General features: G+C 39.2%; 1 protein-coding gene and 2 pseudogenes across 2 annotated transcripts; 1 reads left to right on the top strand and 2 right to left on the bottom strand.

Annotated features, from left to right (window-relative positions):
- Positions 1-1,738: 1,738 nt before the first annotated feature.
- On the bottom strand, positions 1,739-6,554 carry LOC113674663 (uncharacterized). 2 transcript variants are annotated; one of them, XM_089182116.1, is made up of 3 exons: positions 6,416-6,554; positions 3,000-3,362; positions 1,739-2,687 (listed from the first exon to the last, which is right to left on the bottom strand). In XM_089182116.1, exons 1-3 carry the CDS (start codon positions 6,431-6,433, stop codon positions 2,322-2,324), a joined length of 747 nt encoding a protein of 248 aa, XP_089038242.1. In that variant the 5' UTR covers positions 6,434-6,554; the 3' UTR covers positions 1,739-2,321. The 2 variants fall into 2 exon arrangements, with proteins under 2 accessions (XP_089038242.1, XP_089038243.1); XM_089182117.1 differs by lacking the exon at positions 6,416-6,554 and adding an exon at positions 4,375-4,507.
- Positions 6,555-9,791: 3,237 nt separating this feature from the next.
- Positions 9,792-14,714, bottom strand: LOC149040316 (uncharacterized; annotated as a pseudogene).
- A 3,222-nt stretch (positions 14,715-17,936) lies between these two features.
- Positions 17,937-21,170, top strand: LOC149040315 (uncharacterized; annotated as a pseudogene).
- Positions 21,171-22,581: the final 1,411 nt, after the last annotated feature.

The following is a 22,581-nucleotide window of genomic DNA, read 5'->3' as shown; positions in this document are numbered from 1 at the left end:
AATACTGAGGTAGAGAAAAATGGAAAACTGGACAAGCGTAGTCAAGGGAAGATCTAATACATGCACAGTAGTAGGCGACAAGATCTTCGGCTGGAACACGCGCACATTTAAGTTGCACGAGGAGATAGATTTTCCTAGCATCCCAAAAGTCAAGGTCTCACTTTGCAAAGAGAAAGGACAGGGCTGTCTTTACTCAGACTAGATCCTACTGCGGTTCTTCAAGATTGCTTAACTCGATCCGCGGCCGAATTTACTCTGTGCCATGTCCTCAAGCCCTCTGGCTTATAGATGAAAAACAATTCATAAACTCTAAGTCACAAATATACTAAACCTCGAAAATGCCAACAACATACAGTAATAAACACTCTCAAACTTACCTTTGAAGTGCTGTAAAAATCGCAGAATAATTGATGCCACACGCACAAGGAACTCCAAAAGCAAAGGAAACACAATTTGGTTTCGCGCGCCTTTCGGATTTCAGAAGTTCCAGGATGTTGGCCCCAGGCCACGGAGCGAACAGAGATGGAATGATGTCTTCACTGAATATTGCTGAATTGCATGTTTACATGAAATATTCGAATTGAATTTTCGCATTGAATGTCAGGATTGAATGTTTCAATTAAATGCTTGCACTGAATATTTGAATTGAATGTTTATATTTAATGTTTGAATTAAATGTTTGCATTGAATGTTGGAATTGAATGTTTACATGGAAAATCGGAATTGAACGTTTGAATTAAATAGTGAATGTCCGACCTGCAAGTGTAATTGATATATTTTAATACCCAGGATGAAAGTTTCGCTAAAGGATGAGAAGGTTGCATTAAAAACCCGCTAATTTGGAGTTAACATTCAAATGTTACTGAAAGGGTTTGATGTTTATAAATAAACGTTAAACCACAGGCAGCCCAAGCTCCAGCTGTGGAATGATCATCTTACGAAATAACAGTCATGGCGAAATTATAAGTTTGTATGGGAATATTTACGACCGCTCTAAGGAATAAAAAAATAAGTCAAATTCTCACAAAAATACTTCACCTTACTTCCACAGTGCGTTGCTTGTTATCTGACCGCATTCTAAGTTGAAGGAAACCCATTTTGGCGAATCATTTTTTTCCAGGTTTTCTATATATATGAGAAAAACCCTCATGTACGTAGAAAACCTCGAAATATTATTCCTTAAAGCGGTCGAAAATATTCCTATACAAACTCTTATAATTTCGCCACGACTCTTATTTTGTAAGATGATCATCTCACAGCTGGAGCTTGGGCCGCCTTTGGTTAAACCTGATTAATTGAAAGTTTTAACTGACTATTTGTGTGTTTGGAGCGCATAATTAAATGTTCTAATTGGATTTCAAAAGGCTTTTATGGATGTTTGAATAACAAATTGAAAGTCTACAGTTAATATTGCAAATTACAGGTTAATGTTTGTATCTTCGAATAAAAATTGATCAATTGAACTTTGGTGGTGTTGGAACGCCACAACTTTTTTAATGGTTTCTTTTAAAGTAGCGCACGTGGGACAATTTTTCCGGAAGGCACTCTATTTTGTTGACAGTAACCCTTAGATAAAGGACATAATTCAATAATATATGCGAGCTTGATTGCAACTGAGATGGCGAGTGGCCTCCCTGACATAAAAACATACTGATATAATTTCATGTTAATTTTCCTTTAAGAACCCTATGCAGAAGTAAGTTGTCGAGGTTAAATCACCACAAATTAAACGTGACAATCATTTTAAAACCCCAAAGAGAAGAGCTTTATTGTTATTATATTCCTAGGTAAAAGGTTGAACACTGTTACAGCGTTGAAGCTGCGCTTGAAGACAAGATCAGATGCAATTATGACCAAAGAATGACTCGTTATAGGATAAACACGTTAAAAACAGGGAGGGGAGTTGTTTACTGCCAAATAAGTCAAAAAAAGCTCTTCAAAAAAAACCCAACACCGAAACATTTAGTAGCAAGGAGCACATATAACAAAAGACCACAAAGTAGCATCACTTACTCAGGCAGTTCCATACTCTACACTGAGGAACGGGGTCGTTACAGCCCGGCTGAATGAGCGGGAGCTCTCCATAGATAATTTGATACCTATCTCATCATCTCATCTTATACCGAGGCTTCTCACTCAATCAATAAAGATCCCAACACCACAACCTATATCTAATAGTTAAAATATCGGGAGGAAACTCACTGACTTAAAAACCTACTCTTAAACATGACAACGACATGAAATTAAAATTCATTTCTGAAAAAAACTACTTAAATGCTAGTTGCCTCAGTCAGATCCTTCTTCTTCCACTCTGAGGAAGCCTAATTGTATTTTGGCATGATGCGCTTTCCATGTGCATCACGGGCAAAGATTGGGCAGGTACCTGGAGGGAATGGCCAAGCTCCAGCCTCCTTCTCAGCCTCCTTGGAGATCTCATGAACCCTCTTCACCAACTTCTCGAATGCAGCTCGACCCTTAGGAGTGCCTATCGTATCTCGCATTTCGGCCAGTTTTCCCACGTACTCACCCATGGTTGTCAGGTTCTTGAAAGGACATCCGTGTTTGAAACCAGGGCAGTTTCCGGTAATTCCTTTCATTTCATCAGCAAGACCTTTATACGGGCACACACCTTTGCCAAAAACTGGGCACTTCTTGACGATCTCTTCAACCGTCAAAGAATATGGATACTGCAGGTTAAAGGGAAGATAGAGTTGAACTAGAAACAAGAATATTCACTGGGAAACGGTACACAACAGCTCAACTAAATCAGCCGTAAGCTAATCATAATTTTCTTCATTTCAGGCAATAGATTCTGTAGAACGATTCGTGTTTCGAGATTTGCTCTGAAAGTGGGAAAAACATTATACAGTGACAATTGTTTGGCATTGCCTACAAAAACTAGGGAAAGAAAAGAAATTCCTGCATCTAAGCTATACGTTAGAAAGCTCTTTTTCGATGGTTTCTATCAATAGTTTCATGCTGAAACCGAAATTACCTACCACAGTGTATGCAGGTTTCAAAATCTCCATTCCTGCAGTGTCTTTGGCAAATGGGCAGCCACCCTTGAAGAAGCTTGGAGGGGAGACAGTTCCGTACTCTACGTTTTTTACCTTACTAAGAAAGACGACATCCTTCAAAAACTCGATCCATTGAGCTTCGTCTTTGGACTGGTCACGCATCTGACCCATCATGTCTTGAAGCTCACCCACGGTCTTGCATTGTTTGAAAGGGCAACCATTGTTGAAAGGAGGACATTTGTCACAGATGCTTTTCTTTTCTTGGGAAAGCTTGGCATATGGGCAGCCACCACCGAGAAATGCTGGACAGTTCTTCAATATGTAATCTACGGTGACGTCTGACTTCTAAAAGGTTGAAATAAAAACGGAAAATCTAAGGCTCAACGAGGCGATTCCTTATTTATGACAGCCGGAATCCAAAACATTCACCATTTGCCGTCATACATATAGCACATCATAGCTGTTAGACCAATATAGTTGTGGGCTTAGCGAGAAAACGATTGACCCAAAGCATTTACAAAATCGTGCTTACAAAGCGACCGAGAACTTATAAATACGTTGTGTCTATGTTACGTAAGAGCGATAAATTACATAACAATTGTTCCTTCTGGGCTTATGGCTGAGCAAGACGAAAGACGAAACTGGCGACAAATCAAGATATTGTTTGTGTAGGTAATCACATGATTTCGAGTAATAATTTGGAATAAATAAGCAGGAGTAAATTTATTCAAACCGTGCATTCGGTCAAAACAACCGCGTACGATCAAAACAATAATATGCAATGATATCTTCACATCTTTAAGGCGCAAAAAAGTTCAAAGTCCGGCTAAACAGTTCAAGGAATTGTTCAGTCTGTGTCCGAATCACTTTCGATGAAATGGAATCGTCGTTTCCGAGGTTTAACCATGTTGGTTTTTAATTTCGGCGTTGGATCGCTCGAGCAAAGTGTTAAGCTGGGTCGGCTCGTAATTTTCGATTTCCTTGGCAATTCCCTTCTCTAAACACCACTTTTTCCAAACCGACAACCAAAACGGAATAGTTTAGGTTTTCCTCATTTTGCACTTTATCAGTTGATATAAAATTTGATTCATTAACAGGGAGAAGACATTCCTTTCATAAACTTAGCTTTTTTTCGCTTTTGTTAGTCGTCCCAAGAACTCATTCTCAATGTGATTAATGCTTTTTTTCTATCCTACGAAAACCATGCAATGGACGACAGTAATAATAACATCATCATTCGTCAGTCTCTTTTATGATACTTAGCATCAGAGGCGAAATACACTGGTAATATTTACTCAGGATAAAAGAGTTTCAAAAATGCAGTATTTAAGGAGAGTCACAGGACCGAGTCACTTACTAGCTTAGATGACGCCATATAGAGCTCGCAGGAAGACTTTCTTGTAAAAAGACTTCAAAGTCTCGTAAGCTGTAGTAGTTCACACTGTTACTGACTAGCTCAACTGATTTTGCTGGGGTTGGGTGTATCAATTCAAAAGCAAAATGGAGGCAAATAACAATGGATGATTGACGCATCAAAACAGGTTATTCTCGATCAAACAGGTTTTCCAGCACAGGGTGCAATGCATCATTCAGTTCAAAAAACGTGATAATACCTTACCAACACCTGCAAATTTGTTATCAAAGTTTCTTATAATTTGTATCAATAAAAGGACCGTCCAAATCTTGCAAAAAAACTCTTTTTTTGACAAATCAAATAACTGACTCATCATAAGAATAGATATATATTTGTCGACCATTATAAAAGGCACCACCAGCTTATCGATGTAATTCAAACAAAACTTTTCAATGCGCCTGCACCAGTTTTAACAAGTGTTCAAATCCAGTCTTTCCCCAGAAATGGATTCAGCTTTGCCGTTACGAGCTGGGGCTTAAAAAAAGTTTGGGTAGGACATTTTGATAGACCTTTGAACTGTACAAGAAATAAGCTGCCTTTTCCGCATCACCTGATCTCGCATTCCTGATTTTCGCATCAATTTTTTCCCTAAACCGCGAAAGGCGCGAAATTTGGCAGTTGCGAAGATTTTAAATTCGAAGTTAACTGCATAACCGTGTAGGAAACGAAATACCACAAAGGCTGTTTCTATATGTGGCATTTAGACACCAAAGAAACAGTGTGCCATCGTCCCTCGATAATGATGATGTTAGAAACAACGAAACATTTGACGTAATTGGCTAAGATATATTGCTGATAAAGCTCTCAATGGACGTTTAATTGTTGTGAAGAAAAAAACTGCAGCCATACACAGACAAGCATCGGCGGTCATGTGGTCACAAATTCAAATTCAAATTCCTTACCTACACAATCCCATAGAGTCCATAGAGTCCAGTAGCTCAATAATCCTAAGTTTCTTGGTTTGATTGTTTTTTTGTTTTTCGTCTGTCCTTTTTGGTGTAATCACTTCAATATAAACTTCCTTTGGCAAATCCTGCTTTCTACGAAACACGTGTAATGATGCAACCTTGAGTATTTTTGTGAAAGGTTCAAAACAGTAGCTATACGGAGACAAGTATCGGCGGTTATGTGGTCGCAAATTCGCGACAAGTTACGAATCAACAGGCAGTTTATTCATAAAAATGAAAAACTAAAACGATTAACGATAGCAATTTCATCTCATAAATACGTTGTGCCTGTATTACGTAAGAGCGATAGATTGCATAACAATCATGCGATCATAACAGTCATAACAATTCCTTTTGTGCAGATGACTGAGCGAGACGAAAGACGAAACTGGCGACACATCAAGATATTATTTTATGCTATAAAGACAATCTCTTGCCAGATAGATACTGTGGGCTTGCAACGTTCTATGGCTACAAGTTGAACGACTTTATCATTTTTTTTAACCTGAGGCATATCTTACATTCCATTACTGATAGTTCTAATGAAATCAAGATCAAGCACGACACTTAAATCTACTGTTTCTTGAGGCCTTGCGAGAGAACGGACTAGCTTAGGTTTTCCTCATTTTACACTCCATTAGTTGATGTAAAATTTGATTCGTTAATAGGGAGAAAACATTGCCCTCATGAACCTAGCTTTTTTCGCTTTTTCTTAATGGTCCGTAAAGCTCATTCTTAATGCGATTACTGCTTTTTTTTATATCCTACGAAAACCATGCAATGGACGACAGTAATAATAACATCATCATTCGTCAGTCTCTTTTAGGATACTTAGCATCAGAGGCGACATGCACTGGTAATATTTCCTCAGGATAAAAGAGTTTTAAAAAACTGCAATATTCTAATTAGAAAAGACAGTATTTAGGGAGTGTCACACAGTTTGAACATCAAATGCTATAGCTTTAGCTCCTCAGTAAGAAAATTTGAGACAGCATTTAATTGAACCTCTTGGTTAACCTCAGGACTGAGTCACTTACTGGCTTAGATGACGCCATGTAGAGCTCGCAGGAAGACTTTCTTGCAAAAAGAATTCAAAGTCTCGTAAGCTGTAGTAGTTTACACTGTTACTGACTAGCTCAACTGATTATGCTGGGGTTGGGTGTATCAATTCAAAAGCAAGAGAGAGGCATATAACAATGGATGATTGACGTATCAGAACAGGTTATTCTCGACCAAACAGGTTTTCCAACACAGGGTGCAATGCATCATTCAGTTCGAAAAACGTGATAATACCTTACCAATGTTTTTACAACGCCTGTAAATTTGTCATCCAAGTTTTTTATTATTCGTATCAATAGAAGAACCGTCCAAATCTTGGTCATTTAACAGTCATTTTATGACAAACCAAATGATTGACTCATCATAAGAATAGATATATATTTGTCGACCATCATAGAAGGCACCACCAGCTCATTTCTCTAATTCAGAAAGAACTTTTCAATACGTTGCGATTCCGCTTTTCCGTTACGAGCTAGGGCTTGAAATAAGTTTGGGTAAGACATGTCATACACCGTTGGTCTGCACGGGAAATAATTTGCCTTTCCTGCATCCTCTGATCTCGCATTCCTGATTTCCGTATCATTTTTTTCCCGAAATCGTGAACTGCGCGAAATCTGTTAGTCGCGAAGATTTTAAATTCGAAGATAATTACATAACCGTGTAAGAAACGAAATGCCTCAACGGCTGTTTCCATATGTAGTATTCAGACACCAAAGAAACAGTGTACCATCATACCTCGATAACGATGATGTTAGAAACGACGAAATATGTGACGTAATTGGCTGCGATATATTGCTGATAAAGCTCTCAATGGACGTTTAATTTTTGGGGAAAAAAAAAACTGTAGTCATAGGCAGACAAGCATTGGTGGCCATGTGGTCACAAATTCAAATTCCTTACCTACTCAATCCCATAGAGTCCAGTATCTCAATAATCCTAGGTTTGTTGGTTTGTTTGTTTCTTTTTTCGTCTGTCCTTTTTGGTGTAATCACTTCAATAGAAACTTCCTTTGGCAAATCTTGCTTTCTACGAAACACTTGTAAAGACGCAACCTTGAGTAGATGTTGCACGCGGCTGGAACATAACCACGAATCAACCTTTGAACAACTTTTGCCATTGGCTACGGGAGGCGATGTATGAGGCAAGACGAGGCAAAAACAAAAGCTAGATTATTCCAGCAGGAAAGACCTTTTGTTGTTTTTGTGTTAAACTTATATTCTTGTTACCCTTGCGGCTTATCTGCCAGGTTACGTAACGTCGCAGGCCTGTTTCGAAAACATGATGATTTACCTCAGTGGCTCCATCTGATATAGGATTTGTTCGTTTTGATGACGGTTGATTCAACCTCAGGAATGATTAAACAGGAATTTCCCTTTACAATAGATACATTTTCACGTCGAAGGATAATGAAAAGATATCAAACAGCGGTTTCACACTATCCAGAAAAGCTGAACAACGATTATGTCAGTTATTCCAGATAACATCCCTATATTCCATGAGTGGTTTAATAAGCCTTTTGTTCAAAGATATTAACGCGGATCTTTGAAACATTACAGCATATTTAATCGTTTAGAAGCTTACCAATTGGCGACGGGAAATCTGACTGGCGATGTATGAAGCAAGACAAGGCAAAAACAAAACCTTGATTATGTCAGCACCTTGTGCTATTCTTGTGTTAAACGTATATTCTCGTTACCCTCGCGGCATATGTGTCAAGTTACGTAACGTCGCAGGCCTGTTTCGAAAACATGATGATGACTTACCTCAGTGGCTCCGTCTGATATAGGATTTGTTCGTTTTGATGACGGTTGATTCACCCTCAGTAATGTTTAAACAGGAATTTCCCTTTACGATCAATACATTTTTCCGTGGAAGGATAATGTCTTAGAAAAAGTCTTTAAAAAATCGTGCCATCGGCATTTTAAGTTCAGTTAAGTGTTCTTTATCAACTTGGGGATATAAATTTGCATCATTGACACTAGATAACACTGAGCAATACTGTAAGACTAAAGAAGGTTCGAAAACTTGGCATTATAGTTCTCATCACCGACCGCAGCTTGACTCGTACGTCATATCCGTCAATTGTTCTTAAGTCAAAGGGTCACTGCAATCATGCGTGCTCTAGAGTCTGAATCGGCGTAACAATTCCTTGCCCATGTATGGCTGGGTTTTCAACAGGGCCTGAAGTGAACCACAGATCTGGCTCACGGACAACTGCAAAAAATAAGTTTTACACGACATTGCGGGACCAAATTACCTTAGTGTCGTAGAGATGGCTCTGTTCCGAGGCGAAGTTAATTTTATTCCATTTCAATTAAAAAAAATTTGTTTTCCTTGACCTTGTTGGACAAAAATAGCATAAGGGGCCGTTGAAATTTGATTTGATTAAACCTCGGAAGTTGCAACAAAGGTTTTATGATGATACAAATTAAACAACTTTCAGATACGCCGACATCACTGAAATCGGCTGGCAGGCACTGTCAACGATTTTGAATCTCAAAAGGAGCTGAACAAATGAACAGAGCATTTAACAAAGCAGTTGCATTTACATTCTTTTTTCTGGTTTCGTATTTAAATCCTCTAGAATTTCGGATGACGCAACAACGGACAAAGGGATCTCTGAAAACCAACAAAATTTGTTACTTGATTGTCTCCGTCGACCAAGATATGACCCTAGGACTGCATTAAATATCCTCGATCTTGTGTAGCCTTTATTACGATACTCAGAGCTAGAGTGGTAAGCCTTGCATATACAGTGTGCCGAACAAAATGGACCAACTCACATGTACTCTCGCGTGTTTGCATTGTTAGGGATTTGAAATAGGGTTAGTTCATAATTCTACATAATCATCATAGTCAAAGAGCTCTTGGAGCCAGCTCATTCATGTTATGGCTTAAGTTTGTATTGATTTCTTGGACTTATTGAATATAGATACAGGTAAACTCGGTTTATGTGAACTTTCAAGACAGCAAAATATTAGTAACCCTCATCTTTCATTATCATTTGCAATATTGTGAAATATTCCTTGATATCTTTTGTTTTAAACAAAGCGGCCATATTCCCTTACAAAATTGGATACTAGATTTTAGCTATCTTGAAACTAGTTTACTGAACTATGGATCTAAAATCTACCTATTGACTAGCTATTTCCTAACCAGGTCGCTTGTGTAATCACTTAATCCTAATTCCTATCCATTAACAGGTTATTTGGAACCATGCAGATAGCTCTATCTAAATTCTATCTGAAAAATAAAATAACTATTGCAGTAAGTATCTAGGTAGGTATTAGATAGGGTTAAATTAGTGTTTGATGCTCTAATAAGTGAGTTTTCAGCTAGATATATCCACCTCTTCAACGCATGTTCCTAGATTACCGGTATAACAGCGAATAAACGTTATAAAGACATTGATAGATATCACAGATGGATGTGGCTATGGCAGGAATTTCAAACTCCCATGGGAAGGCATATCGCTAGAAAATTATGTTTCAATGGCAATCTAACTTTTATTTACAAATTAAAACCTAAAAAAACATGAAGGCTCTGCAGTTAATTTAACTTCAATTTACGTCCAGTAGGACCCCGCTTACTCGAACTCGGTTCACTCAAACCCACCAGTAACTCGAACAACTCTGATTTCCCTTAACCCATGTTTTTCAGTCAATTACTATCAGCTAGCTCAAACACTCCCTAACGTGAACCATATTTTGTTCCCCTTACGAGTTTGAACAGGGTCATTCTGTTTATACATGCACCCTCAGATCCTAAGCTGCTGTCTTCTGTTGCAGCCAGTACCTCTGAAGTCTGATCTGAGAGATTTCTTAGTCCTGGCCCTCTCATTCTTATTGTTACCAAATTCCTTTCGACTTGCAGGGCTTGGGGTAATGCATTTGGAAGCTACTTCCTTGTCTCCACTGAGCAACAACGACAACAACAACAAGCTTTATAACCAAATTGAGAATTTAATACAAAAAAAGGTAACATTTACTAAGAATAACTGAAAAGCTAATCTAGCTGAGTAAAAGTAAATAATGTTTAAATATAGGACGTAGGTTGGCACTAAAGCTTGAGCAAAGAAAATTATCAGTCAAAAGAAAAAAAAGAGGACAAAAAATAAATAAAGAAAAATAAGATAAAGAAAAAGAAAAAGAAAGGACCAGTTGAAAACTCATGAACAGTAAGACTATACGATGTATAATTTGACTTTGTTTTTAAATGTTTTCGTCAAGGTGATTCCAAACTTTTACATCTGCAGAGCGAATGTTGAATTTACCATAGTTTGTTTTGATGGTATTAATATAATGGGTTGATTTAGAAGCAAACCTGGTATTGTAAGAGTGCATGGATGCTACTGTTTGAAAAAGATGGAAGAAGACTATAGTAATAGTGATACATAAAAAGTGCATTGTGAAGGATAACAAGATCAGTTAATTTAAGAATCTCTAATTCCTTAAAGAGAGGCTCAGATTGTTCATCTGGTTTTGAGAAAGTTATGGTATGTATAGCTCTCTTTTGAAGAATTATTAAAGGTTTAAGAGTAGAAAGATAAGTATTCCCCCAAATTGATAAACTATAGGTGAGTAAGATGTAAATAATTGAACAATATAATTGATGTAATATGTTTCTGTTTACATAATATCTAACTTTAGATAGTACTCCAATACCTCTTGAAACCTTCTTGCTCAATTCGTGTAAGTATTTTTTTTCAGTTCAAATTGGAGTCAAAAATGAGACCTAAATATTTAACTTGATTATTAGATTTAACAGATGTATTGGAGATACTAATATTCAACTTATGAGCTATTCTTCTTTCTGGAGAATGGAATACCACAAAGCTGTTTTTTTCAATGTTCAAAGATAATTTGTTAGCATGTAGCTACTAGCTTACCTTTTCTAATTCTACATTTAAGTTGGTTTCTAGATTTAGAATGTTAGGACTATTAAGAAACAGGTTTGTATCATCTGCAAAAAGGTGAAATTCTAAGATATTGGAGCATTTAGGCATATCATTTATGTATAAAAGAAAAAGAAGTGGGCCAAGCACTGACCCCTGTGGTACTCTACATGTAACAGTTTGGTAGTCAGAATTAGTACCAAACAAAGAGACAAACTGTCTTCTGTTACTTAAATAAGATGCAAACCAATCATTTACAACACCTCATATGCCATAATACTCCAACTTGTTTAATATAATTCTATGGTCAACTGTATCAAATGCTTTACATAGATCTAAGAAAATGCAAAAAAAAAGAGTAGGTGCCAATATTGATTGATCTTTGTATTTTATTGGTCAAGAGGAGAAGAGCATAGGTGGTCGAATGCTTTGATCTAGAGCCAAACTGATTATTGTGTAGAATAGAAAATTTCTCAAGATAGCTAATAATCCTATTATACATTAATTTTTCAATTCCTTTATTAAATATGGAGAGTACGGAAATAGGTCTATAGTTGGAGACTAAAAACTCGACCTTTTGTTGTGAATTGGAACTACTCTGGCTACTTTAAATTGATAAGGCACCAAACCAGTAGAAAATGAGCGATTAAAAAGCAGCTGAAGAGGGATTGGTGAAATGCCTTTTAAAGTCTTAAGAAGGGAGGTTGAAATACTAAATGAGCCACAAGCCTTGTTAGAACTTGGTGACATAATTATACTCTCAATCTCAGTTGAATTGGTACAGTACGTGATAAGAAGAAACTAGAGGCCTGTGGTTTATCTAGTGGATAACAATTAAATGGTAGATTTGGTTTAGGTACAGCTGATGCCAAGTTTTTTCCAGTATTGGAGAAGAATTTATTCAAATGATCAGCAATAGCTTTATCATTTGTAATCTCATGTTCATTAATAATTAATTTGCTGGGCGAGGTGGAACCTTTGGATTTTAGACATATCAGTTGCTTTATTCCTTCCCAAATTTCTTTTGTTAATGCTTTGTTGATCATGAAATATTCTTTATAATAATTGGTTTTACTTGGTTTAAGTAGATGATTTAATTTGTTTCGATAACACTTAAATTTGGTATGGCTGTAACATGTATCAGTTTTCAGATAGTGCCTGTACAACCTATTTTTATTAATAATGAATGCCTTTAATCCCGAAGTAATCCAGAGCTTTGTTTGAAATTTTGATTCCTTTCAAGTGAGTGGCTTTAAGGGTAAATGATTATTTATGATATTGATTACTTTTATGTAAAACTTATCAAACATTTCAGTTGTATCAGTTAGTGCATGAAATAAATTAGACCAGTCAATGGAGCTAAATTCCTTCAAAAAAGCTTCTTCATTATAATTAGAATAATCTCGTCTAAATCTTTTCTCTTTATGTTTTGAAAAAGCAAACCTCTCAATGATGAGAAAATTTGGCGAATGGTCTGTTAGATCATGAAATAAATTCCCACTGACTGTTTGATATTTGATAGAATTACAGAATATATTATCAATCAGTGTAGAGGAATGATTGGTAATCCTTGTTGGTTTCAGTATGTGGGGCTCTAAAAGAATGAACCTAGGATATTAATAAAATCTTTGGTTAAGGGATGTTTATTGAAGTTCAAAAGATTAATATTAAAGTCACCAGATACAAGGCATAGTTTCCTTTTTTGATTGATTTTACCAATAACTGAGTAAAAGTTATTCAGAAATGTTTCAAGATTGGAAGAGGGATGTCGGTATACTACACCACATATCATATTGCTGTTTAAGTCACTCTCAATTTCAACCCATAACATTTCACTTTCATCGGTGCTAGAGGTAAGATAATGTCTAACACTATATTGAATACCATTATTAATATACATACCAACTCTACCTGCCCTCTGCGCAGTGGGTTGAGAGAGGAATGAGTAGCCAAGCAGATCAAGATTAGAGATTTGTTCATTGGATCTATTAAGCCATGTCTCCAACAAACTTATAATGTGGAAAGGATAATTTAAATCATTTAACAATTGCATTAGGTTATCAAAGTTTGCTTGGATACTTCTTATATTACAATTGAGGAGTGAAAATGCCTTGTTTGAACAACTACTAATTTCATAATTAAAATTAACTTTGGAAGGTGTGTTAGATTCAGGGTCAGAATTAGATAAGTGTGGAATATTACCAATGTTAGATGTAGTCTGAAGCACCGGTAAATCTTCTAGAATAGCATTTACACTATTCTTTGAGCACAACCAGCTTAAATTGGAATTGTAGGACAGCTTGACAAGTTCTTTATCATCAATTGAGTGAAATGTAAAAGTTGATTGGCAGCATATCTGGCAGGTCCACCCAAGGGTACTGGACTTAAAGTACTTGTAATCAGCTAAAGTAAGGCATGTGCAATTAAGGTGATAACAAAGATTATACAGACTACATTTCAATTTCCTCCCGTTACTCCTAATTAACTTATCGCAGATAGCACATGGGCATCTACCAGTATCTAATCTTACGTCATTTAGACAACAGTAACTGTTACTTTCTTGCACTTAGCTTGGTTGGGAAGATACTTCAGTAGTTGCTGTACTGGTTGATTCAGATGTTGATCGTCGTGGTTGCAGCCTTTCCCAATCCCCAACTGATGTGATACGTGACGCTGGTGTGTGCTCATTACGCCTCAAATAAATCACTCCATAATATGTCCAGATAAACTTATAATTCTGGTCTTTATGAAATTTGAGGCAATTCTTCAACAGCTTTCTTTTTGTTTCCGTTAGGCTTTCTTGAATAAAGATATTGCTCTCACCATGGCGCCCCAATCTAATGTCGCTAATATTGTAGTATTTCAACTTGGCTCTAGCTTTGTAGAAACGATCCCGAATCCTTCGATTGGTAAATTTGACCACTATGGCGGGATATCTAATTGGGGTACACCCTGATTCTCCACTGTTAGCTGAAGGAATTCTATGGCTGATCGAAATATCTCTGTCATTAATATCGACATCAATCTACGTTCCAATTTTCTTCACAATTTCGTTTGTATTCTCTCCAGATGTCAGGAACTCCTCTTATTTCGAGACATTCGCGTCTCGTGTACTGAGCTTAATCATCGATGGCGGAACGTAAATCGCTAATCTCTTTGGTCATTTTAGCAGAATCACTTCTCAAGCGGTCGTTCTCTTGAGCTAAAGTCTTCGTTTGTTTCTCCAGATTATTCATCTTAACTTTCATTGTTTCAAAAGATGTATTGAAGAAGGTCATCCATTCCTCGTAAGCCTTCAGCTTTGCGTCTAAGATGGATGGCAAGATGGCCGTCAGTTTGGATTCTAAGATTTCATCCAAAATAGATCTCAAAATCGCCTCCATTTTAGTTTTTTCTCGAGCTATCTTATCAGTTTACCATTCTAGTACAATCGATAATCAGGAAATAACGAAAAATCATAAAGAAAATTGACTGTAAGAGTAAAATTAACACAGCTGACAAATCCACGCCATACTCGCATGACAACCGCTGACCGAGAAAGAGCCTTCTTCCTTTCAAAAGCAAAGTTTCCTCTTTCATGTTTTACTTACCATATCCGACCCAAACTTCTGAGAAGAAGTAAACAAAAGCCTCGTTTTGTCCTCGTTATGCTTATAAGTAATAGAAAGCCTTTAGAGTCGTGCACCAGAGAACGTAGTTTCTCCAAATTTAAGATTCCCAACAAGTAAGTATGCATGACAATTATGTTGTACGAAGCACTTGGTTTCTAACTTTAAATGAAAACTCCCAGACATAATGGCGGCTTGAAAATAAAACCACTCAGTATAAGTTAAAGTACAAAGAAATTGTATGATTTACGGGTGCCACTATGGTGTTAACGGTTTATGATAGGGACCTTGATAAATAAAAACGAAAAATAAAAACTGTTTATGCTTCTATTTCTCCGAACACATCAGGGGATAAAACTTACTTATTCAACTTGTAATTTGCATGACATCATATCTGGATCAGCGATGAAGTTCTTACCCTGTACATAATTTTTTAAGGATGAATCTTTAATGTCGGTCCGATTAAAATAGCCCTCTATCTTGCGAATATCTCAAAATATGACTTAACTGGTAATAGTTCTCGCTAAAAACTGCCCCCAGCATTTGTAATATATGTAAAATTTATTTACTGGAGAATAAACTGCCTTATTTTCGTCCAGAAAGGAAACGAAAAACACTGTACAATAATGAAACGAAACTGATAAGCAGCACTGCACGCACTATGATAGTAAAAACTGTTTGTGTCTAATTCTCCTATGTGATTCGTCGTTTATCATACAGTCGAAACTGTATTAAGCGGCGCCGTATTTAGCGGTCAGTTGTCAAAGTCCCGAATTTGTTTCCCATTAGTCGCCGTAAATTTCACCTCTATTGAGCAGTTTCCTCGAGTAAGAAGGCGTGGTTGCCTTTGAGCTCGAACGGCCTGTTTGTATCATCTTTCACTTGTGTTGAACGGTCATTTGGAGTAGAACCACACGAACAAAACTAAGAATAATCTTCCAAGTAAAACTCAATCCATGTAATAGTATTTTTGAGCTTGTGTTATTACATAAGTGGTCAATTATGGCATAAAATGGCATTTTTTTCCTGTTTTACATCACCCCTCTTCCGTGGGTGCTAATATCCCTGCGTCGTGTTTACGCCCCTCTAAAACGAAGGAAAAAATCAAAGTTGAGAATATAAGTTGCTTAGGAAGTTTATGTTACTAAAAGCTATAACTTCATATCACAAAAGAACTCACCAGTAGGTCCATGTAAATTTCCAATGAGTCTGAGTGATCAGACTTACTTCAGAAACTGCTCGGCGGAATCATATCGCTGAGCCGGGATGGGTAGGCAACTCCTTTAAAAAGCATACATAGGTCTTCCATGACGTCACAAATACTTCTCTGTTCACATCTCAACACTGGTGGTAGTCTGAGTGCTGCAACAAGGCGACGGAGGCCTTGCTTCTCGACACGAAACTCTGCTTTGCATTCGGTGGAGTTCATGGAATCCAGATCGAATTGCTCGTAGTTTCCATGAGGAAATTCTGGATTTTTAGTTTTGAGGGTATCGTACAGCAGTAAAAACTCTTTATCTGAAACAATGTTATCGCCATAAAGAAGTATGAGCAGCTCACGAAATTCTCTAGTAGACATTTGTCCTGTGACTGTAACGAAAGCTGTAGACTCTTTCACGATCCTCGTCCACGTAACCGGTGTGCTTAAGTTGTGAGAGATTATTCAGCGTTAATTGATTTCCGGTTGATTTTTTGCGATAAGTGACAGATGATTGAACAATAGGATCATATTATATATTTAAAATGAGAGAGACCAGAGCGTGAGACAGAGAACGGTGAGAGAGAGCGGGAGATTAAGTTGATTTTATAAAATAAAAACGTGAAGTTTCGGAACATAGCAGATTCTTTAGTCTCATTTCCGACACAGTGGCACCTCCGACGGGACGCGCGAAGCATGGAGGAACTAACCAAAGAAGCAGAGGCTAAATTGCAGATGTTGCTGTACACTAATGGAAAAACACGTGGCATTGTGGAAAAGGGAAACATAGGAGCGGTCGCGCGACATCGCGACAACCTACAAGCATTAGTAAAAGAAGTAGACGCGCTTAAACTAAAGGTTGAACAGACCATGTTCAAGGCCGGGAAAAGTGCAGAAGACGTTGGAAGTTGGAGCAGCAGCATTGAAGAACCGATCGCCGAAGCTGACGAAGAAGTTTCGCGACTAGAAAAATGGCTCGTGGAGACGAATGGAGAGATCGAACATCGAAAGCACAAGGACGAAGAAGAAAGGAAAGCCCGTGCTCGTGAAGAGGAGCTTAAATTCGAAAGAGAGCAAATGGAGATGAAGCTAGAATTCGAACGCCAACTGGAAGAGACCAAGGCAAAACAGCAACCTGTTGAGAAGGCCAATCAGATTAAACAAAGGACAACAAAGCTACCGAAACTACAGATCACAAAGTTTAATGGGACGTATGAAGCATGGCTGCCGTTCTGGAACAAATTTCAAGCTGAACTTGATAAAGCAAACCTTGCATCTGTGACCAAGTTTGCATACCTAAAAGAGCTGGTAGATCCAAAGGTTCGAGCGGAGATAGACGGACTGCCTTTCACAACAGAGGGCTACGAAAGGGCAAAGAATATCCTCATCGGCGAATATGGGAAAACGAGCGAGATCTTGAATGCGTACGTCCAGAACATCGCGAATTTGCCTGTCATTACAGGAACACAACCTGCGCCTATCCACGAATTTTACAAGAAGCTCGTGTACAATGTGCAATCTTTGGAGACACTGGGCAAATTGAAAGACGTCACTGGAAATGTAAGGAGTGTGCTCGACAAACTAAAGGGTGTAAAAGCAGACCTAGTGAGAGGACAAGTGGACTGGCAGGACTGGGACTTCCCACAGTTGATAAAAGCTTTGAAAAGTTGGAAGGAAATCAACCCCATTGGGAGCGGCGCGGATAATGCGGGGAAGCAAGGTGCTAAATTCCGCGATCGCGAGAAAACATTTCACGCAAACGAAACTACGCCAACACAAAGAGGGTGCGTCTTCTGTGACGCAACTGACCACAGAGCTGTGAATTGCGACAAGTTTGTGACAGTTGGAGACCGCAGGAAGCAATTAGGACTGAAACAGCTTTGTTTTAACTGCACCGGAAGTCGACACCGTGCTTCTGAGTGCAAATGCCGTTCTGGCTGCCAGATCTGCAGTCGAAGACATCATACGTCGATCTGTGACAAACATACATCGCGAGACCAGCTGATGACCACAACGAGCGCAGAAAGGAAAGGAGTGGTGTATCCTATGGTAACAGTTGACGTGAACGGTGTTAAATGCCGAGCATTGTTGGATACAGGAGCCGGAAGTTCCTACGCTTCATCAACGCTTCTGAACTGTTTACATTTGCGCCCTATCCGTCAACAATTCAAGCGCATTGAAATGATGTTTGGTACTTCAAACAAAGCGATAGACATCTATGGCCTACAAATTCGAAGCGTCGATGGTAAATTCACCTTAGAAGCCGAAGTAAACAAAGTCGACCGCAATGAGTTGTTGACATTGGAAAACCCAAAATGCGCAGAAATCGTAGCTCAGTTTTCTCACTTGAAGGGCGTAACCACAAATGATAACGACGAGAAAGCGATGTTGCCCGTTCATCTGATCCTTGGAACAAACGAGTACGCTAAGATCAAAACAGGGGCAAGACCAAGAGTTGGGCGCTCGGGAGAACCAGTAGCAGAATATACGAAGTTCGGCTGGACGATCTTGTCACCTGGAACAGAGTTGGATCTCAGCAACATGTTGTTAACGCAGACCTCCGCAATTGATTACGAAGAATTGTGCAAGTTAGACGTCTTGGGGTTAAAGGACAATCCAAGTGGAGACCAGGAAACCGTTTACGAAGAATTCAAAGAGCAACTAACTAGGAGTTCAGAAGGCTGGTACGAGACGAACTTGCCCTGGAAAGGAAATCACCCCCCCCCCCCCCCTACCGAACAATCACACTGGAAGTTTAAAACGTCTCAAAAATCTCGTGCGGAAGTTGGAGATACAAGGCGAGCTGGAGAGGTACAACGACATTATCCAGACTCAACTGAGTCAAGGGATCGTAGAACACGCTGACGAGGTGGTCAAGGACGGAAAAGAGTTCTACATTCCTCATAAAGCGGTCGTGCGCGAGAATGCAGAATCTACAAAGATACGCATTGTTTATGATGCTTCTGCAAGAGCTAATGCAAGTGTCCCCTCACTCAACGAGTGCCTCGAAATCGGCCCTCCACTACAGAACCAGCTTTGGAACGTGCTGGTACGAAATAGGTTCTATCCCTTGGCAATAGCTGGCGACTTAAAACAAGCATTTTTGCAAATTCGCGTCCGAAGAGAAGACCGAGATGCCTTACGCTTTCATTGGATAAAGGATCTGGCAAGCAAACAAGTAGAAACCTTGCGATTCACTCGAGTACTCTTTGGTTTGGCACCGTCTCCATTCCTCTTGGCCGCAGTTATCAAAGAACATCTACAGCGATACAAAATGGTGAACCCGGAATTAGTAGAGGAGATAGAGCGCAGTATGTACGTGGATGATTTAATCAGTGGTGGGGAGACAACAGAACAAGCGTTAGAAATCAAGATGACAGCCACGACTATCTTTGGTGAGGCGACTTTCAAGCTGCACAAGTGGCATTCCAACGATCGGGAACTAGAAGTTGAAACTGCGACTGTAGATGAAGAAAGTTAGAGTTACGCCAAACAACAACTGGGAACCAGAAAGGGCGAATCAAAACTGCTAGGAGTCCCCTGGGACAAAGGAAAGGACGAAATTCAAGTCAGCTTCCCGATTTCAACCGCTGAGCCGACAAAAAGAGGTATTCTTGGAAAAGTCGCAAAAATCTACGATCCACTCGGTCTGGCTTCACCCGTGACCCTCTCTGGAAAAATGCTCTACAGAGATGCCTGCGACACGAAGATCGCATGGGATAGGCCCTTACCAAGTGACTTACAAGCCAAAACAGAAGGAAAGGCCTATCTTGCATTGTACGCGTGCAGTCTTACCCGAGGATTATTCCTGGAAGTACTACCAAACCTGGCAACCAGTGAATTCCTAAGAAGTCTAAAACGGCTCATCGCGCGCCGTGGGCGTCCGAAGAAGATATATTCCGACAATGGCAAAACCTTTGTTGGCGCCGAGAAGTGGCTCAAACAAGTTATGCGTGACGAGAAGACACAAGATTACTTAGCACATGAGAACATCAAGTGGCAATTCAACCTCAGCCGCGCCGCTTGGTGGGGAGGACAGTTCGAGCGCCTCATCGCACTGGTAAAAACAGCTTTAAACAAGACTATCGGATGCGGAATGTTGACCTGGACAGAGCTGTGTGAAGTGGTACTGGATGTGGAAATTGCTTTGAATAATCGCCCTTTATGTTACGTCGAAGACGACATACAGTTACCCGTGCTTACCCCTAACTCACTGCTATTTCTTCGATCAAACCAGCTGCCAGAACTGGAACCACGCCATCTAAGAGAATTTGATCTGCGTAGAAGAGCTAAATATTTGCGAAGGTGCAAGCAGGCTTTGTGGACCAGGTGGACTACAGAATATTTACGAGGGTTGAGAGAACGACACCGGATGAAACACAAGGGTCAAACCACGCCCTTGGCCAAAGGAGAGGTAGTCATCATCAAGGACGAGGAACGAAATCGCAATAAATGGAAAATTGGAATCGTGGAAGATCTGATTTCGGGACGAGACGGAATCGTTCGAGCTGCCAAACTTCGAGCGGGGAAAGGAACACTTGAACGGGCGGTACAACACCTTTACCCACTGGAGCTGTCCTGCGATCGGGAGAATGTACAGGCTCCTCTGCAGCTCAACCCTTTAGCCCCGACATTCAGGCCCAGGAGGGATGCAGCGGTAGCCGCTCGTTATCGCATTCAAGATGCGAACATTGATGCCGATTAGAGATATTTAGGAACACTGAACTGATATACTGGACTAACTTTCTGTTTCGTTCATTGAATTTCAAATTTCATCGAGTGCGCCATTCTAGTGTTTTTTCTCCGTTGAGAAAAACAGGGGAGTGTGTGAGAGATTATTCAGCGTTAATTGATTTCCGGTTGATTTTTTGCGATAAGTGACAGATGATTGAACAATAGGATCATATTATATATTTAAAATGAGAGAGACCAGAGCGTGAGACAGAGAACGGTGAGAGAGAGCGGGAGATTAAGTTGATTTTATAAAATAAAAACGTGAAGTTTCGGAACATAGCAGATTCTTTAGTCTCATTTCCGACAAAGTGTTTGTGTTTCCCGCCGTGGTCGACGGTCCCATCCCAGGCCTCAATCGGTCATATACGTCGTAGTCCATGTTCTCGTCGTTATTGCTAAAGGTCCCTATTGTTCCAGGTTGTGCACAAGTGAAAATGACCTCGTGTGACCGAGATTACCTAGCAACATCTTGCGCGCCTACTGAGAAAATTAACTGGAACCAGCTTGCGCGCCTACTTTGATCAAATCGAGATTTTTCCCCCAATACACCGAATTTGTATTTGCAGTCATATACACAGAGAACTGTATATAATACGTGCTCGGTGGTTTCGGCCTAGGGAGGGAAACACCCCATGCATACCCGCGGTGTCAACCTCAACTGGCATACTCACTCTTGTAATACTAAATGCATCGATGCTTACGAAAAGAGAGAGCATATATATTTAAGCAGTACATAGTGATTTCTTCCCGTAAACGTGATGCTATTGATGTGATTTATTTTGAGAATTTTAATGACTTAGACCATAGGTTTGCTTTATCTTAGATCCCTACTGGTATACTTTGAATTACTTTCATCGCAGGAACGCGTAGTAAAACCACGAATTCGAGTGAAATGCAAATTCCCCCTGTGATCGCATTTGTGTGAAAGAGTACATACATTTGCATGTAATGAATGGCAAAGAACGAATTAGAATACACCCATTTTGGCACAAGCGGCTTATTCGAAGGTAAATACAGCGATATCCGTGATGATTCCCCTGAAGAGGTTGTCCGTAAAATTCATCCCAAAAGTCAAGGTCTCACTTTGCAAAGAGAAAGGATAGGGCTGTCTTTACTCAGACTAGATCTTACTGCGGTTCTTGAAGATGGCTTAACTCGATCCGCGGCCGCATTTACTCTGTGCCATGTCCTCAAGCCCTCTGGCTTATAGATGAAAATCAATTTATAAACTCTAAGGCACAAATATACTAAACCTCGAAAATGCAAACAACATACAGTAATAAACACTCTCAAACTTACCTTTGAAGTGCTGTAAAAATCGCAGAATAATTAATGCCACTCGCACAAAGCACTCCAAAAGCAAAGGAAACACAATTTGGTTTGGCGCGCCTTTCGAATTTCAGAAGTTCCAGGATGTTGGCCCTAGGCCACGGAGCGAACAGAGATGGAATGATGCTTTCACTGAATATTGCTGAATTGCATGTTTACATGAAATATTCGAATTAAATGTTTGCAGTGAATGTTCGAATTGAATGTTCGCATTGAATGTTCGCATTGAATGTCAGGATTGAATGTTTCAATTAAGTACTTGCACTGAATGTTTTGATGGAATGTTTATATTTAATGTTTGAATTGAATGTTTGCATTGAATGTTGGAATTGAATGTTTACATAGAAAATCGGAATTGAACGTTTGAATCGAATAGTGAAT

Source organism: Pocillopora damicornis, chromosome 9 (assembly GCF_964200805.1).
Source record: "Pocillopora damicornis chromosome 9, jaPocDami1.2, whole genome shotgun sequence".
Classification (NCBI taxonomy): Eukaryota; Metazoa; Cnidaria; class Anthozoa; order Scleractinia; family Pocilloporidae; genus Pocillopora; species Pocillopora damicornis.
This window is presented reverse-complemented; position numbering and strand designations above follow the sequence as displayed.